Source organism: Biomphalaria glabrata, chromosome 5 (assembly GCF_947242115.1).
Source record: "Biomphalaria glabrata chromosome 5, xgBioGlab47.1, whole genome shotgun sequence".
Taxonomy (NCBI): Eukaryota; Metazoa; Mollusca; class Gastropoda; family Planorbidae; genus Biomphalaria; species Biomphalaria glabrata.
Window position 1 is genome coordinate 17,399,580 of NC_074715.1, and position 22,123 is coordinate 17,421,702.

The 22,123-nt window shown below is 33.2% G+C and overlaps 1 protein-coding gene across 1 annotated transcript; it reads left to right on the forward strand.

The window, feature by feature from the left end:
- The first annotated feature begins 1,199 nt into the window (after positions 1 to 1,199).
- LOC106076070 (transcription factor BTF3 homolog 4-like) lies at positions 1,200 to 15,233 on the forward strand. Its single transcript, XM_056029174.1, has 7 exons — positions 1,200 to 1,510; positions 8,162 to 8,234; positions 9,989 to 10,102; positions 10,206 to 10,314; positions 11,054 to 11,143; positions 13,711 to 13,767; positions 14,697 to 15,233. Exons 2-7 carry the CDS (start codon positions 8,172 to 8,174, stop codon positions 14,741 to 14,743), a joined length of 480 nt encoding a protein of 159 aa, XP_055885149.1. The 5' UTR covers positions 1,200 to 1,510; positions 8,162 to 8,171; the 3' UTR covers positions 14,744 to 15,233.
- The last annotated feature ends 6,890 nt before the right edge of the window (positions 15,234 to 22,123 follow it).

Below are 22,123 nucleotides of genomic sequence, written 5' to 3' on the forward strand. Positions count from 1 at the left end.
GTACAAGTATCGATACCACAATGAAAATTGCACTTAACGATATAAATGTAGTAGTCCATAGACTATTAGCCCGTTGCTGTCCCTTATAAGCTTTAATAAATAAACGAATGTGATGGTATTGAATAATATAGATCTAGATGAAATTATTTTTTTTAATTCGACCTGCTTCTACATAGTCTAGATATATATATATATTGCGCCATGTTTCTACGAATATATATATATATATATATATATATATATATATATATATATATATATATAACTTTGATACAATTTTGCAAGAATAAAATCAAACAATAAAGAGCTCTTTCTCTGTTTTAATTTAGACATCAGCATCAGTTCGACATTTACAGAATTATAAAGAATAGATAGATCTAGATCTGTATAGTTCTTACATCTATATTATTCTTCAATGCATGAACGCTGCATTTTTTTTTGCTGCCAATTGGGCAACTTTGGATTGGATGATTTGGGGGGGGGGTAAAGAAAAAAACTATAAGCTTCATCATATTAGAAAATAATATTGTAAACATCTTCACTAAAATGTAGCTGTGCGTATATATATATATATATATATATATATATATATATATATATATATATATATATATATATATATATATTACAAGTATACAGCATTCAAACTTCTTAAGTTTATGCAAGAAACACGAGAACCACAATGATTTCGTGTAAAAAAAAAAAGTTAATTTTATGCACACCAAAAAAATATTTTTTAAAAGACACAGCCAACCTTGTACATTTAACATAATAAGAATATATTTTAAAAAATAATTTTACATTTAATTTATTTTGCCTCTACCTTTCCCTATCCCTTAGTCTTATGGACCGTTGGGGCACCAAGCAAGACTCATCAACCGTCTTTCTCCATTCCTCCCTGACTTTTGCCTTGTTTAGAACCTCTTTCAATGACAGGCCCGTCCATTCTTTTATGTTGTCCTCCCATATAAAATCAAATTTTTTTACTTTTTTCCTAATCTCTTACAAAGAATGACATTTTTAATTAGACTCTATTTGATCTTTGAAGGGCAAGTCACAATGTTTAAAATCATAAAATGTTAAGTAGGTTTTTAAGCAACGCCTGTAATTTTTTACATAATTTGCATTTGGCATTCCCATTTCATTCATTTTAGTATTGTATATAATCGATACCTCTTTTTTTTTACATAAACAAGTACCAAAAGAGTAGATTAAAATCTTTTTTTTTTTTTACATTATTAGAATTAAATCTAATATATAGATCTAATTAAAGTAATGCTTTAATCAAACTAAATTATTTGTAAAGTATTACCTGTATGAATATAATATTGATTTAGATTGATTCCAATGTACTATTGACTAGTTACAAATAAAACGTTAGTGAGCGAGAGTTTTACCACACTAGTTTACAAAAATAGAAAGGAGCACACATATTTTTGACGTCACTGCCTTTTCCGCAGCGGCCATCATAATATTGATACCTCGTGGGGATCATACCCACATTTTCAAGGTAATCAAACGTAATTCAGTATTAAGTTTAAAGGTTCATTAATGTATATAATCAATTTCACGAACGTGTAGCTTTTTTATATTTCATCATAATATTAGATAGAATCTAGCTAGATCAATAAATATCTAGATAACTAGATTAGTCCAGACAGTCTAGTCACTCACTCAGTCTAGGAGTCTAGTCGAAGACGAAGTCGTCTACTTTTTTAGTACAGTAACTTACTACAGTAACTTACGTTTATCGAACAAGTTAAGCTCATTCGCCGACATTTTTTATGTTTGAATTTGTGTATCTCCGTAAAAATTAGACCTAGAAAAAAACTGATTGTATCTGTAAACTCCTCATCCATTTTTCTTAAAAAGTAGACATGTTTTATTCTATTACTACTCATAGTTAAACTTATATTTGATGTTAAAATGGGTCAGGTTGATGATTTCAAAAGCTTAAATTATCGAACACTTTTTTAGCTTTATCTTATCTTATCGAACATATGAAGAACTTATCGAACACACGAGAAGTATGGTGTTTTAAAAGTGTTATAATCCTAAAATTTTGTGAAAAGTGTGGTGTTTCAAAAGTGTTATAATCTATATTTTTTTTATTTATATCATTTTCTTTTTACGCCATGTCAAGAAAGACAGATTTTTAGTCATTTTCAAATGGTCCACATCGAAGGAATCTATCACTGATCAGCTCTGCTTAGAAACTGACGGTGCTAAGCCCAGTAACGCATTACCGTAGTACTTATTTAGGTCTAAGCTATTTTGAGACATAAGGCCATTAATAAATTAAATCCAGATATTATTTATTTGAGGGAGAGCCTAATAAGCTTTGGTAGCCAATAGATAATCCCGCCCTCCCCAAGTCATTGCAGGACACAACAGTTTACTTGGTTGACCTAAAAACAAAACATACGGTACGCAGCCCTACGTAACTAGCCGCCGATCTAGCACGCTCAGTGTATGTAACAGCCTAAAAGTCAGTGCTAGATATTTTTCGATCTGGGCGGGGAGGGGGGGGTGCTGAAAAGCTATGGCAGCTTGCAAGCTGTGTTACCTATAGATGTAGATAAATCCGCCCTCCCTAAACCACCTGGTTGACCAAAAAAAAAACACACACACAAACAACATAACTATATATACTACGTATCTATCATGCCTAGTGTTTGTGACCTAATTAGCGGCTTGACCGTAGGTACTCGACTGATGGCTCCTCCCCCTTTCCCCTCAACATTGTTCTTACTACAACTTGAACAATGTTTTGGGGCTGTGTTGATGGCCTGGTTTACACCTGTGTGTTACGCTATCACTGACCATTTTTTTTTTGTTGTGTGTTAGTCTGGTGGCTGCGTTTGGATTGAGTCTTGAAATTTACGTTGTTACTTTGCACTGAAAAAGTGTGAATGTTGGAGAGTGGAAGCGCGGGTAAGGGGGTGTAGGCAGAATAAGAGAGTGGTTAAATGCGTTATTGTTATTATTTTTGTGTATTTGTGATGTTTCAAAGGTGTGTCTTTGTAGCGCATTAATATATATATATATCTATATATAGAAATAATTTTATAGACCCGACGCCACACGTCTAGATCGAGAAGCACAACTGACTCTATGTATTTGAGGCTGACGTCACATTCTAATGGTCGATCAATTATTGATGATCTCTGGATACAGTGTCTTGACTGTTTCAAATCAAGCTTTTAAAATGGGTACAATTAGTGCATATATCGATGTAAATCTATTTACTTAAAAAAATATAGCACATTTACGGTAAACCACAAATAACTGATACAAATTGTAACATATGATTAATTTATATCTGTACTTTGCATTACATTATTTAAAAAAATAACAATTAAAAAATATATAATTTAAATATTTTGTCTTCTTTGGGTTATATCCCTTTGATGTTTATTTTTAACATTAAAATGGCGTTCGATATCTTACGAAGCTGAGATTGCTTATATAAAAACTGCTATTATCGAACACCCCCTTTTTAAACCTCAATTTTCATGTTTAGGTAACAAAGGACACTTTCAAATAAATAGTTGTAAATATTTCTCAGCCTAATTAGAAGCGTATTATATAGTTTTTTTTGAGCTGAAGCATCATTAGCATTAAAAAATACCCTTAACCCGAGACTCACTCCACTCTTCCCAAGAGTTCAAAAAATGTGAAATTTTTATACCAATATTACCAATGCACTTTGAATATAAGTAAAAAAATGATCCTCGGGTGAAAATGAAACTAATTATAACTTAACTATAAAGAAATGGACGATGCACAATAAGAATGGACTAGTTTCTTTATAATCATCGAAATAAAGGTGAATTTTAAAAAATACAATGGGGTGTTCGATAAGTACCTTAAAACGAAGGTGTTCGATAAATGTAAGTTACTCTAGATCTAGACTTTCTTCGAGTAGTTGAATATGGCAAGGTAAAGAACATGCCCGATACATGCCGGGAACATACAGATTCTACTTCTAGCTTATTTAGTTTATTTAGAATGTAAATCTATCTATTCTAGAGTTAAGTTATATTATAATTTAATAATTAGATCTATATGTATGTAGGCTAGGAACTTTGACAAAAATGTCTGAATAAATAGTAGAGTCTACAACAGAATCTAGATTCTTCTAGATCTGTCTTTATCATATCTGTCTATAGGGAGGGGAAATAAAAAATTGATCTTTGAAAAAATAATTTTTCGTTAGTGCATCATTAAAATACTTATAAAGAACTTTCCAATGGTGTTTAAATTATGACTGTATGTCTAATAGTTTGAAAGTTATGATTTTTTTTATGTCGTTTTGGCTTAACATTGTTGACATGGAACAAGTAAGATGAGTCATCATGAGAGCGTCTCTCTCGCTAAGCCAGCGAGACACACACCCCGCTCAAAAAGTTAAAAAGGTATTAGTTCTAGAAACGCTAAATCAGGTTTCACTTATATTTTAAGAATATGCAGAAAAAAATGCAGATTACAAATATGTAATTTGATTTCCTCGGAGATAAATAGTTTTTAAAATATATATTTTTAAGTTTTATTTCTTATTACCATATATTGTGATTGGAAATACGCCATTTTGGTTTTAAGGCTTAATACTAGACTATCTCCCTTGAATTACTTGTCAACATTTTTCTGTTGCTGTTTTGTCTTTCTTTCTAGCAGCTATTAGATCTAATATTAAAATTCATGTAAAATGATAGCATAAGAACAAAAATCTCTTAGAAAAAAGTTATTGAAAAAAAGAAGAAACAACTTCATCAATTTATTATTAACATTTTTTAGATCTTCATTTCAGTAAATACACTTAAAAATGCATAAGTTGACAGCATAAGAACAAAAATCTCTTTAAAAAAAGTTTAATACAGATAAGGGATATAAATATGCTTAAAAACAACATGGTGGTCAGTAAATGTCTCTGGGCATCTGAACTATTACCGTTATAAGTTGGAATTGAGTTTCGTAGAGGATAAATCTACTTATTAAATAAGAAATTTAATAGTAGATTTAGTATTCATAGTGAATTTCTAGCTCACAAATCTGATTTCATTTATATTTATGAACTTTACTTGTTTAAAATGTAAATATTGATGAAATAAACAAATTATCGGGTCTAGATCTACAAGAAATGTCAGAGAGGCGGGGACAAAATGGCGGCGTTCTGATGGCAGAAAATAAAATATTTAAAAAGTGGGATCAAAATCGTCTGAAACAATTATTTTTCAAATGCGCTTTATAATTCATGCAACGACGATTAATACATAAAATCTATTTGAATATATCCAGAATATTAGGCCTTACATGGCCTCCAGTGGTTTTACATTGATGACGAAATTTCCTTATCAAAATTCTGTAAATCCCATAGCCTACAATGGTAACCGTAGTTTTTGAGCGATGTGAAGGAGATATCGCGATAAAACTTGGTAGAATTATAGCCATGATATCTACCATGAAAAAAAAAAGAATCATTGATCATTTTCCTGGACCCTGTATTGCTAAAAACAAAAAATGAGTATTTTTTATAATAAATGTAAAAATGACAAATAACTTTAAAAAAAAACCTGTAATTAAGCTTTATATAGGCCATTGTCTAAAGTAATCGATAACACAAGTTTAAAACTTCTCACATTTCATTCAAAAGTGTACTAAATTTGCAAGTGTGGCTTGTATGAAAAAAAAGTCAAAAACGCAATCTCAAGTTTATCGGTCATTTTTTACTTTCACACTTCCGAGTTTTTTCGCCTAACTAATCTCAAAATTTTCCGTTTAGCAATAGTGCCATGCTTAGCGAGCGAGACGCTCTCATGATGACTCATCTTACTTGTTCCATGTCAACCAATGTTAAGCCAAAACGACACAAAAAAAATCATAACTTTCTAACTATTAAACATACAGTCATAATTTAAACACCATTGGAAAGTTCTTTAAAAGTATTTTAATGATGTACTAACGAAAAAAATTTTTTTCAAAGATCAATTTTTTATTTCACCTCCCTATTGAGATATATCTATAAATCATTTATAAATGCCAAAATTGGCAAAATGGCACAAAAAGAATTTTGAAAATCGGATAATTAGTTGAAAAGTTATACATTTTTTAGTTTATAATTTTGACCTCTTCTTTGTATTTTACTTATTTATTGTTGTTTTTTTTTTTTTGTTATCTGTATACTGTATAGATCTAGTTCTAAATATTATTTATAGCTTTTAAATATATGGTGGAAAACAGATTGAGCTCTCAGCATTCTACTTTTGGGACCAATTTTTTTTACCTATTTCAAATTGGCTTTTATTGACATTATATATCATTTTTGATGCCCAAGAATAGAGGAAATTAAAAAAAAATGAAAAATCAGTAGCAGCAATTATTTCACATGAAAAATTTAGGTCAAACACACTTACCCCTTATGACAAATCCATCATTCACATTCACAGAAGGTATGTCCAATAATCCATGAATTTCACAAATTAGAAGTAATATTAACAGAAAAATGTGTCACAAAGTAAAGTATATTTATAGAACATTTGAAAAAAAAAAAAACAATAAAAACTAGTTTCTTAAAACATTTATATCTATTAATTGAGCCTTCCAGACCCCACCACCTACATTAAAAAATCAATTGCAAATTATACTTTATCATCATGATGAAAAACAAAACCATTTTTTTATCAGTTTTGACATATTATGTATCAATTTAAATGCCCAAGAACAGAGGAATCTAAATTCATTATCATCAGACAAGTATTTAACATAAAAAAATGAGATCAAACACACTTACCACTAATAATGAATAATCCATCATTCAGAGAAGATATGTCAAATATTCCATGAATTTCACAAATTCACAATATTATTAGCATAAAATTGTGTCACAAAGTAAAGTACATTTAAAGAACATTTGAAAAAAACAACACAACTTTAAAAAAAAAGTATTTATAACTAATAAATAAGCCCCCTCTTCGTCTCACCCTACCATAAAAAGTCACTTTTTTTTTCAAATTTTCATGGTTTAACATACTATTGTTACTACTATTTAAATCAACTTTAGATAAGGGTTATATATGTGTATAATTTTAGACTAGAAAAGATCTAATATTAAATGAAATATTATCAGTATCAGATTTAGATGTCTTCTAGTTCTTGATCACTTTTTAGATCTTGGTCTAGACTACTCTACACCTACTAAAAGGCTTAACTTAAGTGTTGCATGGTGCATGATGTATTCTGTCTACTATCTTAATCTCAATCTTGTTTGTTGTTGCTGAGAAATGAAATAAAAACACCTTTAATTTGGTTTATATGTGTTTGTTGTTATTTTCAACTATGACACTATTTCACTATACTATGTCCATAAGTCATAAGTAGACCTATATTTAGTCTCTATCCTGCATAGCTAAGAGTTTAAAAAAAAAAATATTTATCTTTCTAGATCTAGTAATCTAGTTGATATGCCTAGATTTAGATCCTTAAAACTTTAGTAGGAAACAAACATATTCTTTTTTGCAGATATATCTAGATTCTAGATCTATCATCTAGTTAATCTAGAACTACCAAGTATCCTACTTGAATCTCTTCTCAACTAGTAGGCATCTCTGCTTTAGATCAAAAGCTGCTGGAATTGCCAATACTTATAAAAAACTAATCTGCAATTGATGAGCTTTAAAGTGATGTTTTCTTGGGGGTCAACAGAATACTAAGATATTACAAAGAATAAACTTCATCCTGCAATCATAACAGAATGTTTGATCTGTTTTAAATCAATGTCTAGTGGTTCCTTTTTCCTTAGTTAATGCTTTTTTATCCTAGTCATCTTCCTGGTCTTGCTTAGCCAGTCTTAACTGGACATGGAATGCCTTAAATCTAATTTTAGCCATACTACAAACTAGTAGAACACAAATGAAGATTTCAATGAGTATTAGAAGAAAGTAGAGCTTACAAATGCCCCCATACTAGTTGAAATAATTCATTGTAAACAAAGTCAAGGCTTCTTCTTGCCAGCTCCTGTAACTTTAAGACCAAGAAATTCCCATTTCTTGCCATGTGACACACAAAAGATATTTTAACATACAAACTCTATATTGTTTCACATTTTTTTACCCATTTAGGGATAATAATGAATTTTGATATAAACTTTTTTTTTTTTTCACAGATTAAACAAAATGAATCCAGAAAAGTTAAAGCAACTTCAAGCCAAAGCTGATGTTGTCCGCATAGGGGGCAAGGTAAAAATAAAATAAATGATTAAAGAAGTATAATTTAAAATGGTTATTTTTTAAAAAGTATTGTATTGTATGCAGCTTGTCAATATTTCACATTTTCTTCACCTTCTCTTGATAACCTAGGTTTCTTAGTGCTGCTTTTATATGCTACATTTCATGTTCATTCATAATTTGTTTCAAACTCCATTTATGTTTCATTAGACTTATTACTACCATTTCTGCTATCATATGTATGTAATTAATGTTTACTACTTGTATTGTTAGAGAGAAATAGATCAATTTAAATTAAGGTCTTTGAAGAAGCCTTGAGCTTCAATATGTGTTGACCCAAAATATATTGTTTGTGAGGTCTAATATGGATAGGAATATGGGTGGGTTCTGGAAGTTTGTGTAATCATGTGGTCTTAGGTGGTTATGTGGGACCAGAAGACTACATTCGCTTTGAGAGCTGAATAGCAAAAGTGGATGTTAAACTGAGTGCTGGATTTGGGTCCATGAATCAAGTCCTTTGGGACTTGTCTATGTTTTGCCATATTTTCTTCACCTTTTTCTCTCATTAACTATGGTAGCTTACTGACCTGCCTACCGTTACGCAAATGCGTATTCGTTACGCAAAATGTCCCAACAATGACCGTCAATACGCAAATACGCATTTAACCCGTCGTGTTACGCATTTCGTATCCTTTTTTTTCCCTCTCTTGACCAGCTTACGAGCTGTCACAGAGGTCACACTAAGCCATCCTGTTGGGGTGGGGGGGGGGGACAGAAAAGGTGGAACACATTGTGTCCAGATCTATACGTTGATTGGTTCTGAAAAGCAATTATATTTAGTCTAGAAATGAAGAACGCGAGAGTGAGGGAGTGGCGGGTTGGTACCGTCAGTTAGCTGATACACAAACGTGACTTTTTGTTTTTGTAAGTTCATTAGTAGAAATTAATTATGTTGAATCCTTAATTCCTGTATTCATTTGTATAGAAAAAAATATCAAAGTGCTATCGATTCAAAACACATTAGTGACATTGTAGATATCTAGTCTAGATCTAGAATCTAGATAACTTGTTATACAGGAATAGATCTAGCTAGTCATTACGTTATGTCATGATTCTCTACATTACTCTACAATCTAAATCCAATTTAGTTGTAGTATGATTTAGATTTACTAGATCTAGATCGATAACATCTACTACCATCTATTCTAGATCTAGACTAGATTCTTAGTCATGACTTAGTCTTAGTATAGTATAGATCAAGGATGAAGGTAGACCTACGAAAGTTTGGAGTAGACCTACGTTTGTAGCGGATCCACGGCATCGATAACACTCTTGAGCCCAGATCTAGAGTAGATTATATTCATTATATAGACATAGATCCAGATCTAGTCTAGATATCATCTTTATTGTCGTATTGATCTAGATTTAGATTGTAGATCTAATCATGACATCTAGATCTAATATTATAATATATTTATATATATATATATTATATATATATGACAAAATAGTGAATCGCATAAGTGTTACGCATTCTGGTGCCAAAATACGCATTTTGATCATCAGCGTTACGCATTTGGACTTTTTTTGGTAGGTAGGTCTGGTAGCTTAGTGCCACTATTATTTTTATGTTACAGTCATGTTTTGTCAAGTGTAGTGTGGTGAGGAATGTTTAAATTAATTTTTATTTATTTAAAACATTATTTCTAATACACTAATTTATAATCGTTTATGCAAGTGGTGTTTAAACATTTTACTGTGCACAGGGATCAGCAAGAAGAAAGAGAAAAGTTATTCATCGTACAGCCACCACAGATGACAAGAAAATTCAATTCTCATTGAAGAAATTGTCTGTGAATGTAATTCCTGGAATTGAAGAGGTTAGTTGTGTGCAAAGTTTTTAACACATATTTTAGTTTAAAGTGATTTCTCAATGTTAACTGCTTTTTTTTTTTTTTTTTCTTATAATTTTTATCTTTTAAGGTTAACATGATTAAGGAAGATGGCCAGGTGCTTCACTTTAATAATCCTAAAGTTCAAGCTTCATTGGCTGCAAATACATTTGCCATAACAGGGCATGCTGAGAACAAACGTATGTTTTTATTCTACATTTTTCATAATAAGCTGTACAGTAACTGGTTATTTCACATTACATGTTAACAATGAGCTAGTTCTATATCTTCTCATTTGCATTTAACCATTTCGCAACTGCTATCGCTACTGGTAGACTAGAATTGCAGATTTTATGTTCACTGCTAGTTTTTAAATAACTAAACCTTTACAAACTCTGAGTTAAGAGGGCGTTAGTGAAGCTATTTTTTGAGTGTTCATTTGGTATCTGCAGCATGTTGGAATGGATTTTTTTATTTATTTATTTTTTTTTTTTTAATTTATTTATTTTGATTGGGGGGTGGGGGGGGCTATTCTAAATAAAATGGGACATACAATGTTTAAGCTTTAATGGAAATATAAATGTTATTAATGTAAATAAGAAAATAATGGGAGACTGATAGAAGTGAAAGTCCTAGATCCATTATTGTTTACGTTAGATCTAGTCATACTGAAGTAACATTTTGATTTTTTTTTTAGATCTATTTATGACTTGGTGCTATTTTTCTGTTGTAAAAGAAAAATTTTGGTATTATAAGAATTTTAATTTTTAATTTTTTTTTTGGTGAATTTATTCAAAAAATTGATATTTTAAAATAATTATATCCCTTCTAATAGGCATGGGGGGGTGCTTTCCGCATCAAATCAAAGTATATAAAACACCACATACTTACTATTCATTTATTGACAAATGTATTTGAAATTTTTTTTTTTCTTTTTAGAAATAGCTGAGATGCTGCCAGGAATTTTGAATCAGTTGGGTGCAGAAAGTTTAAGTAGCTTGAAAAAGTTAGCGTCCACTGTAGCTAGTGGTTAGTATATTTTATTTTTTCATATGTTTGTGTATATATTTAATTCTCTTCATGACCCAACCGACCAGGACACAACGGTGAAAAAGTCATGGAAAGATAACTATTTTATTTCTGTAAGTTGGATTATGTAACTTTCGCAGTGATGGAGAGCAAGGCTTAGGGTGGCTATGCTTTACAGCTGGCCGGCTTGTTTCTATATATAAAAATATTGTTATAGTTGTCTCCTTTTCAATCACGCCTTTTGTAAACACTGCTTAACTCAACACATCTAACTCAAAAACTTGACTAGAGTTCCAAATAATCTGGTACTTTAATGGGTAAATAAAATTAGCCAATATAAAACACAATAAACTGACTACAAATGCTACATTGTGCATCATCGTACTGCCATACTAAACTCTACTGTTTATCTCAACCTGGACTCGTAGGGTTCAGTCAAGGACTGATTTCGTGGCCAACTAACAGTCCCTACTAGGCTTTGTCCGGGAGGTGGGGTTGTTTACGAAGATCTGATTTTTGAACTGTGAACATGTAATATTTACACAAGATTTTTACATAATTATAAAATTTTTACTATTTTAACTGTGAATAGACCTTGTTTTTAATTATTTAACTGTATAGAAGTTAGCCCTTGTTATGTAAAGGGAGAGTGATCCTTAAAGGATTATGGGCACGACATGGCCTAAATTGTGCCGATGTGCCTAAACTCAAACTCACTAACAGTCCCTGTCTCCTCACTGTCCTGTGCTGTCCTTACACACTCTTCTGGTCCACAAAGGCTTCTGATCACATGATCATAACATGGGTCAGTGCTGTCCCTTGTCATTCGACATAACACACTAAACTGTATTACTGGCCAGTGTCACATGTGTCAGTTGATCGTACACAATCGACCCTATTGTTTAGCCAATAGGGTTACCACAATATATATGTTTCATCATTACAAGACTTTTAATAACACACTCTTGTCTGTCTGGTAATGTTATTTCTCCCACACCCAAACTTGGATAAAGCAGAAATTTTGCACAATTTTTTTTTTTTACCTGAAACACAAGAATCAATTTTAAAACATTCAGTTAATTAACTATTGGTATTTTTTTTTTTTTTTTTTTTTTTTTGATGTCTTGAACATCCATCCATCCCAGTGGCGCTACAGCCCATGGATGGCTCTAGCCTGCTTCAACACATCCTTCCATTCAGATCTCTCCTGGGCCTTTCGTCTCCACGCCCTAACCCCAAGCTGCTTCAGATCTGCTTCCACATCGTCAATCCATCGCATTCGGGGTCTGCCTTTTGGTTTTTGCCTGTATACGATTTTCGCTCCTCTGTTGTTTGACATTCTTTCAAGGTGACCTGCCCAACGTAGTCTGTTCTTTTTTATTTCCGTCGCTATTGGTGGGTCTTCATATAATTGATATATCTCATGGTTAGTGCATGTCCTCCACCCTGTTTCATCGTGTATGGCACCATAGATTTTTCTTTCCCAAGTATTAAGTAGATTTTCAGATGTCTTAGTCAGTGTCCAGGTCTCACTTCCATACATTGCTGCTGGTTTTGTTATGGTTTTGTATATTATTTTCTTGGTTTTCCTTGAAATTGTTTTGCTATTAAGTAAATGGTGGGTGCTATAAATTGCCCTGTTGCCTCCTGCTATTCTTTCCTTTATTTCTGTTTGTAGGTCATTTTTTGAAATTAATAGTACTTCCTAGATATTTGTAAGTTTGGACGTTTTCAAATTCGTGGTCTTTGATTTTGATATGTTGTCCCTCTGATTGTCTTTTGTCATTGCGATGTACTTGGTTTTACTGTCATTGATCTCAAGTCCTGCTGGTCGAGATGCTTCTTCTAGTTGTGTGAAGGCTCTAGCGATGTCAGAGGTTTCTTTACCCAATAAGGCAATGTCATCGGCATAAGCAAGGTATTGTATTGGTTGGCTGTATATCGTCCCTGTTGGTTGTGGACCTGTGTTTTTTCTCCTAAAGTAGTTAGTGATAGTTCCCCTCGTGTGTATGTGTATTTTTCTTATAACTCTCTCCAGTGTTAAATTGAAAAGCATGCAGGAAAGTGAGTCACCTTGTCTTAATCCTAAATTCCTGTGAGTGTTTTCCTTGTATTGATTTTACTTTTTGAGTTGTTTAATGTCATATGTATAAGTCTTGTCAGCTTGTTGGGTATTCCAAAATCCTGTAGGGTGTCATATAGGTATTTCCTTCTGATACTGTCATAAGCCATTTTATAGTCTATAAAGAGTTGGTGGATTGGTATGTTGTATTCATGGCATTTTTCTAGTATACATCTTAGTGTGAAGATGTGGTCGGTTGTGGATTTGTTGGGTCTGAAACCACATTGGTAGTCACCTAAGATTTCTTCTGAATATTTTCCAAGCCTCTTAATTATAAGCCTAGACAGTCACATTGGATGTCTTGAACAAGTGCCTGAAATTATACTTGACTGAAGTGGTGGTATTATTATTTTTTTTTAATTTTGCTTTTTGTATTTTAGCGTTATAGTATTTAATATTTTGCTAAAATTTATGTTATTTTGTAATGAATTTTTTTTTTGTTCAGCTGCTGACAGCAACAAACAGACAACAGCTGATGTTGATGATGATGATGATGTCCCTGGTAAGTTTTATGCATTCTATAATAATTGTATCAATCTTAACTCTGAGTTGATTATAACTCTTTTGTATCTTAGGCATGTCTACCATTCTGCATTATGCTTAACTGTCCAGCAAAATCATCAAAAAAGTGATGTATTGCGTAGCTTTGTGTTCGGCAAAGTCCAAATTCTAATAAAATAAAATTTCTGTTATTTTCATTAACTCAATATGAAAATAATATAATATAGATAATAATATAAAATATATACCAGGTATAGGCCTGTGTTTATTATTTACGTCTTCCCAGTGTGTCCTAGATTTGGTTTAGCTAGTACTGGTAATAATCTAGATCTAACTTAGAATCTGGTAAGCACTAATTTCCTGAAATTGTCTCTAGATCTAACCAATTTCTAAGAAAAGGATTAAAAATAAGGACATGGATTATAGACTAGATCTATATTTAGATTCCAGATTCAAGTAGATCTAGAATTCTAGATCTAAAATTAATTTGTCCAAGATCTATGGAGTTTTAATTCTAGTCCTAGTTCTATACTAAGTCTATTCAAGTAACTACTTGGTAGATCTAAATCTCCACTCCAAGTTTGTAGATTCTAAATTCTTCTAGATCTAGAATCTTTTAGATTGAAATCAATCAAACACATAATTTTAAAACCAGTACTTAAACTACAGGGCTTCATTGTTTAGTTTATACTATTTGCATCTGATATTAGAAGCAAACTAGCATTGTTATTTAAGTAATAATGGAAGTTTTATTTATTGCAAACAATATCACTGCAGAACTTAAAATGCATAAATGTTCCTCTTGGATGCTGAAAATTCATCATTTTCAACCCAAGCTTTCTTCATTTTTGTCTTGGGGGTAGTCATGTCTGGTTTTAAATGTTATCCAGGTTAATACATGATAGATAAGATGTAATTTTTTTTTTCCAGAACTTGTTGAGAACTTTGATGAAGCATCAAAAGATGAAAATGTTTGAGTTATGGATATCCAGTGTCTCAATGACACTCAGAAGTGTACAGCTTTTATTTCGTATTAAACTTATACACATGCACACCACAAAGACTCTGCCCCTTTGTGATTGGTGTAGTCTGCATTGCTGCAAAATGGTTCATCTGGTTTGATATATGAATGAAGAATTCAAGTTTTGTGTAAAAGATGTAGCAAATGTTTGTTTTGTAATATCTTATTCATTTAGAAGTGGTGTTTTTTTTTTTTTTTTGTTTTTTTTTTTTTTTGTGTTGTTTGTACCAGTACTGATGGTCCTGTATGGTTGCAGCCAAAGGAATTAAACATTTTTCTTTTCTCAGAATTCACAAATTTTATTTTCTAATTTTGTCTGATAATGTGTTTGAATGGTCTGTGTTAATGAAAGTAATGGGATGATTTGCTATTAATAATTTTTTTTACTACTATTGGCAAGCAAATTGAAATTTGAGTGATTAAAAATTAGTATCAAAGTTTTATAATTTTGACTTTTTTTTTATTTTTTAAGTCATTTGTTTTGAGAATTAATACACAAGCTACTGGTATTGAGGTTACTCATTAAGTGAGACCAAAAAGCTTTTTGCACTATACTCATTTGAAACAACTGATAGTTAAATGTTCACCTGCCATCAAACTGTATATTTACAGTAGCCTGCTAGCTGAAGAATTTCATGCTGCACTTTTTATTATTAGAATTACGACGGTTGTCTCAAAATTACAAGATACTCAGTAGTATTTTTAAACTAAAACCAGTCTGGAGCTATTTTCGTGTATAAAAAAAAATCTCATGCTGTCCCTGTGGTTTGTTTGGTAAACATTATATGGACAGTCATAGACATTTGTTAGCATGAGGGTTGAACGTAAAATACATTCCATTAGTGCTTTTCATTTGAGATTGTTATTACTAGGTACTGGTTTGTTTTTTGAAGGCCATTAAAAATAAATCTACATTTGTTATCATCAATTGCAAGATGATTATGGACAGTGAATAAAGTACCCTTGCTCAAATTAAGCTTATCTAAGCTTACATCTAAGGCTCTTTGAACGCCTCTCACTAAGGTCCTGGGACACATTTGAGACCCAAAATAAAACCCAAAGACGGGTGCGCGGACCAATGTTTTCCATTATGTCGCATTAATTTTGTTGTGAGTAACGTGAACTGCATTTATTCTTGCTCTTCAGAATTGAAGACCAAGCTTTAATCCCACATTGTACAAAATTGCATTCTGTAATTCATCTGAACTGACAAAAAAAATTAGAAGAAAGTGGTTATCATGGCTTCAGCCGCAAAGCGACTTAAGGATCATCGCATTAGCTATGGTCGGAACGAGGTCACTCTGCCCTTTCCACGCATCTGATGTGTCCAAAGAAACGGCAAAGTGCACATGCAGTAAAGGATTAGCAGCATCGTAGGCTCTGCCAGTATGTTCTGTGTGTTTCAAGCTGGCTCCTGAATTTTCCTCAGGTTTGTCTAAGAATAACGTAGCTATCTCCTACGCTTCCCAGAAGAACTGGGGTATAAGTCGCTACTGTTAAATTTCTATTACGTAGGCCTACTATTCTATGATGATGTTAACCTGATCGCATCTACTTTGATGCGGTGTGTATAGGACTGTATTTTCCAGACTGTGTTCCGCGGAACCCTAGTGTTCGGCCAGACCTGAATAGGTGTTCCACGAACTACTGGAATTATTAACTAGTAGGCCACCGCGTGAATTATTCTCTAACAAATTAAGCAAAGTGTTCCTCTAAATACTTAGAATGTGCGAAGTGTTCCGTTAAGGAAAAAGTTTGGGAAACACTGGTATAGGATAATATTGACGCCTCCTAAATTAAACAACGAAATTTACTTAAAAACAAGAGGGAAAAAAAACGTATGCCTGTATTAAGTGTAATTGTATCAATCAGTTAGGATCATCGTGTAATTATTTTTGTAAAAGATCTAGATGTAGACTTAAAATTAATAAATCTGTGCGATTAGATATATTTTTACCAACGGTCGATATTGCTAGACACTTTTCGTTTCTTTGATTAAAACTAAAAAGGGCCGAAGCACAGGTCTATGTGTCGGAAATACCCTTTTCCTTAAATATCATGTATTTTTTTCAGTTCTCTTTTAAAATTTAACTGATATTAGGCTGTGAATTTAAGTGTAACTGATAGAGAAAAAAAAAACCTGCAAAAAAATACGGGGACTGGGGATCGAAACCGACTCAAGCTATAAAAAGAAAAGACCTGAAACAAAGCACATTGTGAAACTACACATTGACAGTACTTTCTTTGACCAGTGTTTTTGAAGATCTGCGTATTTTTTTTTAGGAATAGCTTAAAAATTATTTCAAGTACCCGGGAGACGCGGTGACTGAGCGGTAAAGCGCTTGATTTCGCCTCTGAGTCCACCCAGCTCCATTGGGTACCTGACATTAGTTGGGGAAAGTAAAGGCGGTTGGTCGTTATGTGCTGGCACCCTCGTTAAAGTCGTAGGCCACAGAAACAGATGACCTTTACATCATCTGCCCTATAGACTACAAGATCTGAAAGGGGAACTTTACTTTTTTTTTTACCCGGCATTTTCCGATACACAATTACATAAACACACACACAATTTTTTTAAGAAAAGAGGGAGGGGGTAGGCCTATTATCGTGATAGCTTTTTTTTTTGAAAATGTATTTTATACTAGTCGCCCTCCTGTCGATTTACCAGGAGCTACTGGAAATCTCCCGAAATTGCAAAAGATACGAAAAAGTCCTCAAAATATACGGAATATAGGCCTATAGACAAAAATTATCATTTTGGGGTGTCATTCAACGCCAATCCTACGCGCGATAAATGAAAACGGTATTATGCATTAGCCGTAATTGTGTAATTTGGTGAAAGAAGCTTCTAGCCCCTCAAACTAATGAAGAATTACTTTGAGGTCAACAATTCTCTAAGACAGATTGAAACATTTGGTAATTCTTGCTATAGAGCTTGATCTATGTAGGAAACAGAATTATTATGATATACTGTATGACTTTGCTACACGCATAAGGCTCGTAAAGTAATTTTGTACGTAGTAAAGAATGAATAAAATGCATAGACGAATTTATTTTCTAATACAAATTCTCAAATTTCACTTATAATTCGATTCCCTACCCAAACTTGGCCCCGCAAAATCCGTTTCGCATAGGGCCCCACTATGGTTAAGTCCGGCCCTGCCATTTAGTGACCTGTAAATATACATAGTAGATTACTTGTTCTCTTTCCATGACTCGTTGGTCATGGGTTAGGTTATTATTTAGTGTTTGTAATATGTTTGTTTGTAAAATGTTTTGGATGTTCCTTCAGAGTTGAAGATAGTTTACTTCTTAGTCCAAACCTCCCGCAGGACGAAGGGGCATGGGAGCGGGCACGGTTTGAACGACAGTCCAGTGCGCAAACTGCGCGACCAGGCAGCCATCCGTGAATATTACTTGTTCTGCCCCCTCTTGTTTTTTCAAGGGGTAACTCTATCCGCAGAAATAAGAGAGTGATCTTTCCTTTACTTCTTGCTTCTCGTCCAAACTGTTGAGGGAAGAAGAGAAATATATATATATATATAGATATTTTTAAAAAGTTGTACAACTTGAATTTATAGGCTACTCGAGGGTTCAAGCTTTCTCAAGCCATTACACAAACCAATGTGACAGTGAAGTGCTTATGTAAAAGGTTTCAATTCATAGTTATCAAACCTTTACATCTGTTAAGTACAATTTCTTTCCCTTGTTCGAAAAATAATTTTCTAACTAATTTGTTAATTTAAAAAAATCATTCTTGTTTTGTCAGGTAGGGCCTACAAGAAATAATTGCTAAATCTCAACTTGATCCGAGACTGGGTTTGGGGGAAATAACGTTTAAAAATATTGTAACACAAAGTTGATATAAGCCTTGTAAAAAAAATATCTTCACAACATATTATCTAGAACAGGGGCGGACTGGATGTCAAAATCGGCCCAGGCATTTCTGTCACAGATTACATTATAGAATTGTTTGTACATTTCACTTTTAAAAGAAAATATAAGCCCTCGACATGAGTCTCGGGATTTACCCCTCAAATTTAGACACTTGACAGCACGTCAGGATTTACCCAAGGGACGTGATTAGTATGTCTGAAATCTATTGGTTGATTTGAAATTAAACAAAGACATTTTTTGAAAAGAGTTAGCGCCAGAGAATTGGCGGGGAGTAAGAAAGTAACGCCAGTCGATAAAATAATGTCCTTGTAGACAGTCACGTTTCTAAGAGCTCTGTTTGAAAAGCCTTTGTAATATGTTTCATGCTCATTGATTTGTAATTTGTACATAAACTGTACTTACGTTATATTTAAATAAAGTTCCAGAGTTTTGTTTTATCAAAGAATCGTTAACTGTGATTCTAGATCGTCATTTTTTGTTAACTATTGAATTCAAGTAAAATCCCCGGCATAACAACACATCGTACCATCCGAATGTTGTTACAATTTCTAAACAGTACATTTCGTAAATTGTATATCATATGATGGGTCTCCAATTACATGCCTATCTGTTCTCAAAGTCATTATGTTTTGTTTTTTTTTAATGACGTATCGATAACTGTATGCATGCTTTCTATAAAAGAAATATAGGACTTATGTTGCTTTTGAATCGCTATGTTTGTTGACCCTAAAGGATGAAGCCCTACTAATAGCACTGTCTACGGATGTAGGCTATTACATTATTTTTGAAAATGTGTGAGATTAAATTAGTATTACACTGTAGTCTGTAAAAGATTATTTAACTTGACGCTTATATAAGAGAATATTATAAAACCTTTAACAATTTTATGCGTGCCTTTGTGGCATTCATGAGACCCTTTAGGCCCATTTGAGTACCGGCCCACCGGGCATTTGCCCAAAATGCCCATATAGCCAGTCCGCCCCTGATCTAGAATATAACAATTGACTAATTTAAATGAATTGCATAATTTCAACGCAGACCTTCCTTCACCATCTATCATCATGCAGGAATCCCCCCCCCCCAAAACTCTTCATTTCTAGGCCTGATGTTTCACAGCTCTCTTTATCTTGTAGATCTCTGCACTAAATTTTACATAGTGAGAAGAGGTAAAAAAAAACAAAAAAAAAAAAACAAAAACAAAAACAAAAACCTCATTATAAACATATTTTAGATTATTAGATTGAATTTTTCACTTAAAGCCTTATTAGCGCTATTAAAAATGTTTGGAAATTAAGTGACCGGGATGCTTTTAAAGTCAGCTACGCCTAGCTGATTCATGATAGAATGAAATGTAGACAATTTTTAGTGCGCTATAGACCTACACCCTTTAACATTAAGGGTGTAGAATATTCGTGTTACACAAATAACAAACTAGTGTTTAAGAGGGAAGACATATTAGGAACTCCGTTTATTACGTAAACACAAGCGGTGTTGCACTGACGCGCTAGTGTGCAAATGTACATATAATACTATTATGTTACATCTCTCTTCTTTAATTTAGAAAATCTATTTATCAGAATAACTAACAAACTAGTCAACTAAAAAGTCTAATCAGTTCATCACAAATCAAGTCTCTTGGGTTTGTTAACTATTCTGCCTGAGCGTGTTACATAAGGTTCATTTGGTCTAGAGGTGTTAGAAAAAGCAGTGTGTAGTGGCGGCTCAAAATCTAGTGTAGTTTGTAATCTTGGACTCTCTAGATCTAGTGGTTCTGGTTGTTCTGAGATGTCATCTGGAAAGTCATAATTGTTGTCAAATCTGTTGGCTTTCTCAGGAGACTTTCTGATGTGTTTTCTGTTTCTTCTGTAGACCTTATTTCCACTTTTGACATTATATGATCTAGGCTTAGAATGTTTCGAAACTACTGTTCCTGGTTTCCACTTAGAATTAAGTTGCATTCTGACTGCCGTTCCGTCTTGTAGTGGATTATGACTCTTAACTCCTTTCCTCTTATCATAATAATGTTTCTGAGACTGTTTCTCGGAGTCAAAGTGTTTCTTCACCACCTTGAGATCTGGTGTCTTAGGTGTGAGTATTTCCTCGCTAGAAGGTAACAAATTTCTGGGTCGGCGTCCCATGAGTAATGTGCTGGCGACAAATTAATATTACTCAGTGGAGTAGTTCTGTAGTCTAATAGCGACAGAAATTTGTCTTCGCTTTTCTTCCAAAGTTTCTTCACTGTTTGAATAGCTCTTTCAGCCTCACCATTAGAACTCTGAAAATGAGGACTCGACATTTCATGCTCTATTCCGTATGATTTACAGAAGTTCAGGAATTCCCTTGAAGCCAACTGTGGCCCGCTATCTGACCTTAACCTTCTAGGTATTCCATGGCATGCGAATATACTCTTCATTGCTTCGATGATATCTGATGTGGTTTCCTGTGACAGTTCTTTGACATCAATAAACTTTGAGAAGTAGTCAACTAGAAGAACATACTTTTTACCCTCAAAGTTAAACAGATCACACCCAACCATGCTGTATGGAAGGTCTGGTGTCTTGGTGGGCTTTAGCGGTTCTGACACATTTTGATTCTGATGTTCAGCACACCTGCTACAATCCCTAACTGTCACTTCAATGTCTGCATTCATGCCTGGCCAATACATGACTTCCCTGGCTCGCTGCTTACACTTGACTATTCCTAAGTGAGACTTGTGAATCAGATTTAGCATGTATTTACGTAAGCTTGGTGGCATGACTATTCTCAGACCTTTGTATATAATACCATCCGAAGTTGATAACTGGTCTCTTGAATCCCAATATGGCCTGACTTCAATTGGAGTCTCGCTTCTTGTGTCTGGCCAACCAGTCATAATTACTTCCAGAAGCATTGAAAGTTCCTTGCTTGTACAGTCTTTAATTTCACTGTATTTCGAATCACTTACAGAGATCATATGCACTGAATCATCTGTAAATTCACATGTCTGTGTATCAGTATTTGGTAGATGTGCACGAGAAAGTGTATCGGAGATAAACATTTCCTTGCCTTTTCTGTAACAGACTTTCAGATCATACCACTGCAGTCTTATTAGCATCTTCTGTATTCTCATTGGTGCTGACAATAGAGGTTTCTTGAAGATTTGCTCCAGAGGTTTGTGATCACTATAAACTGTTACTTCTTTACCAAATATGTAGCAGTGAAATTTGCTTGTATTATACACAATTGAGAGCATTTCCTTCTCAATTTGAGCATACCTTGTTTCTGTATCGGTGAGAGCTCTTGATGCGTATGCAATTATACGACCTTCCTGGAGTAATACTGCTCCCAGTCCATCTTTACTTGCATCACATTCTATCTCTACGTTCTTGTTGACATCATAATATGCTAAAACTGGAGGGTTTGTACAAAGATGTTTCAATTCTTTGAAACTCTTGTTTTG

Bases quoted from the DNA above. Each gene is read 5' to 3' on its own strand.
- LOC106076070 (XM_056029174.1), top strand. From the start codon at position 8,172: ATGAATCCAGAAAAGTTAAAGCAACTTCAAGCCAAAGCTGATGTTGTC. The intron at 11,144-13,710 runs GTTAGTATATTT...TTTTTTGTTCAG, and splicing joins AGCGTCCACTGTAGCTAGTG to CTGCTGACAGCAACAAACAG. The intron at 13,768-14,696 runs GTAAGTTTTATG...TTTTTTTTCCAG, and splicing joins TGATGATGATGATGTCCCTG to AACTTGTTGAGAACTTTGAT.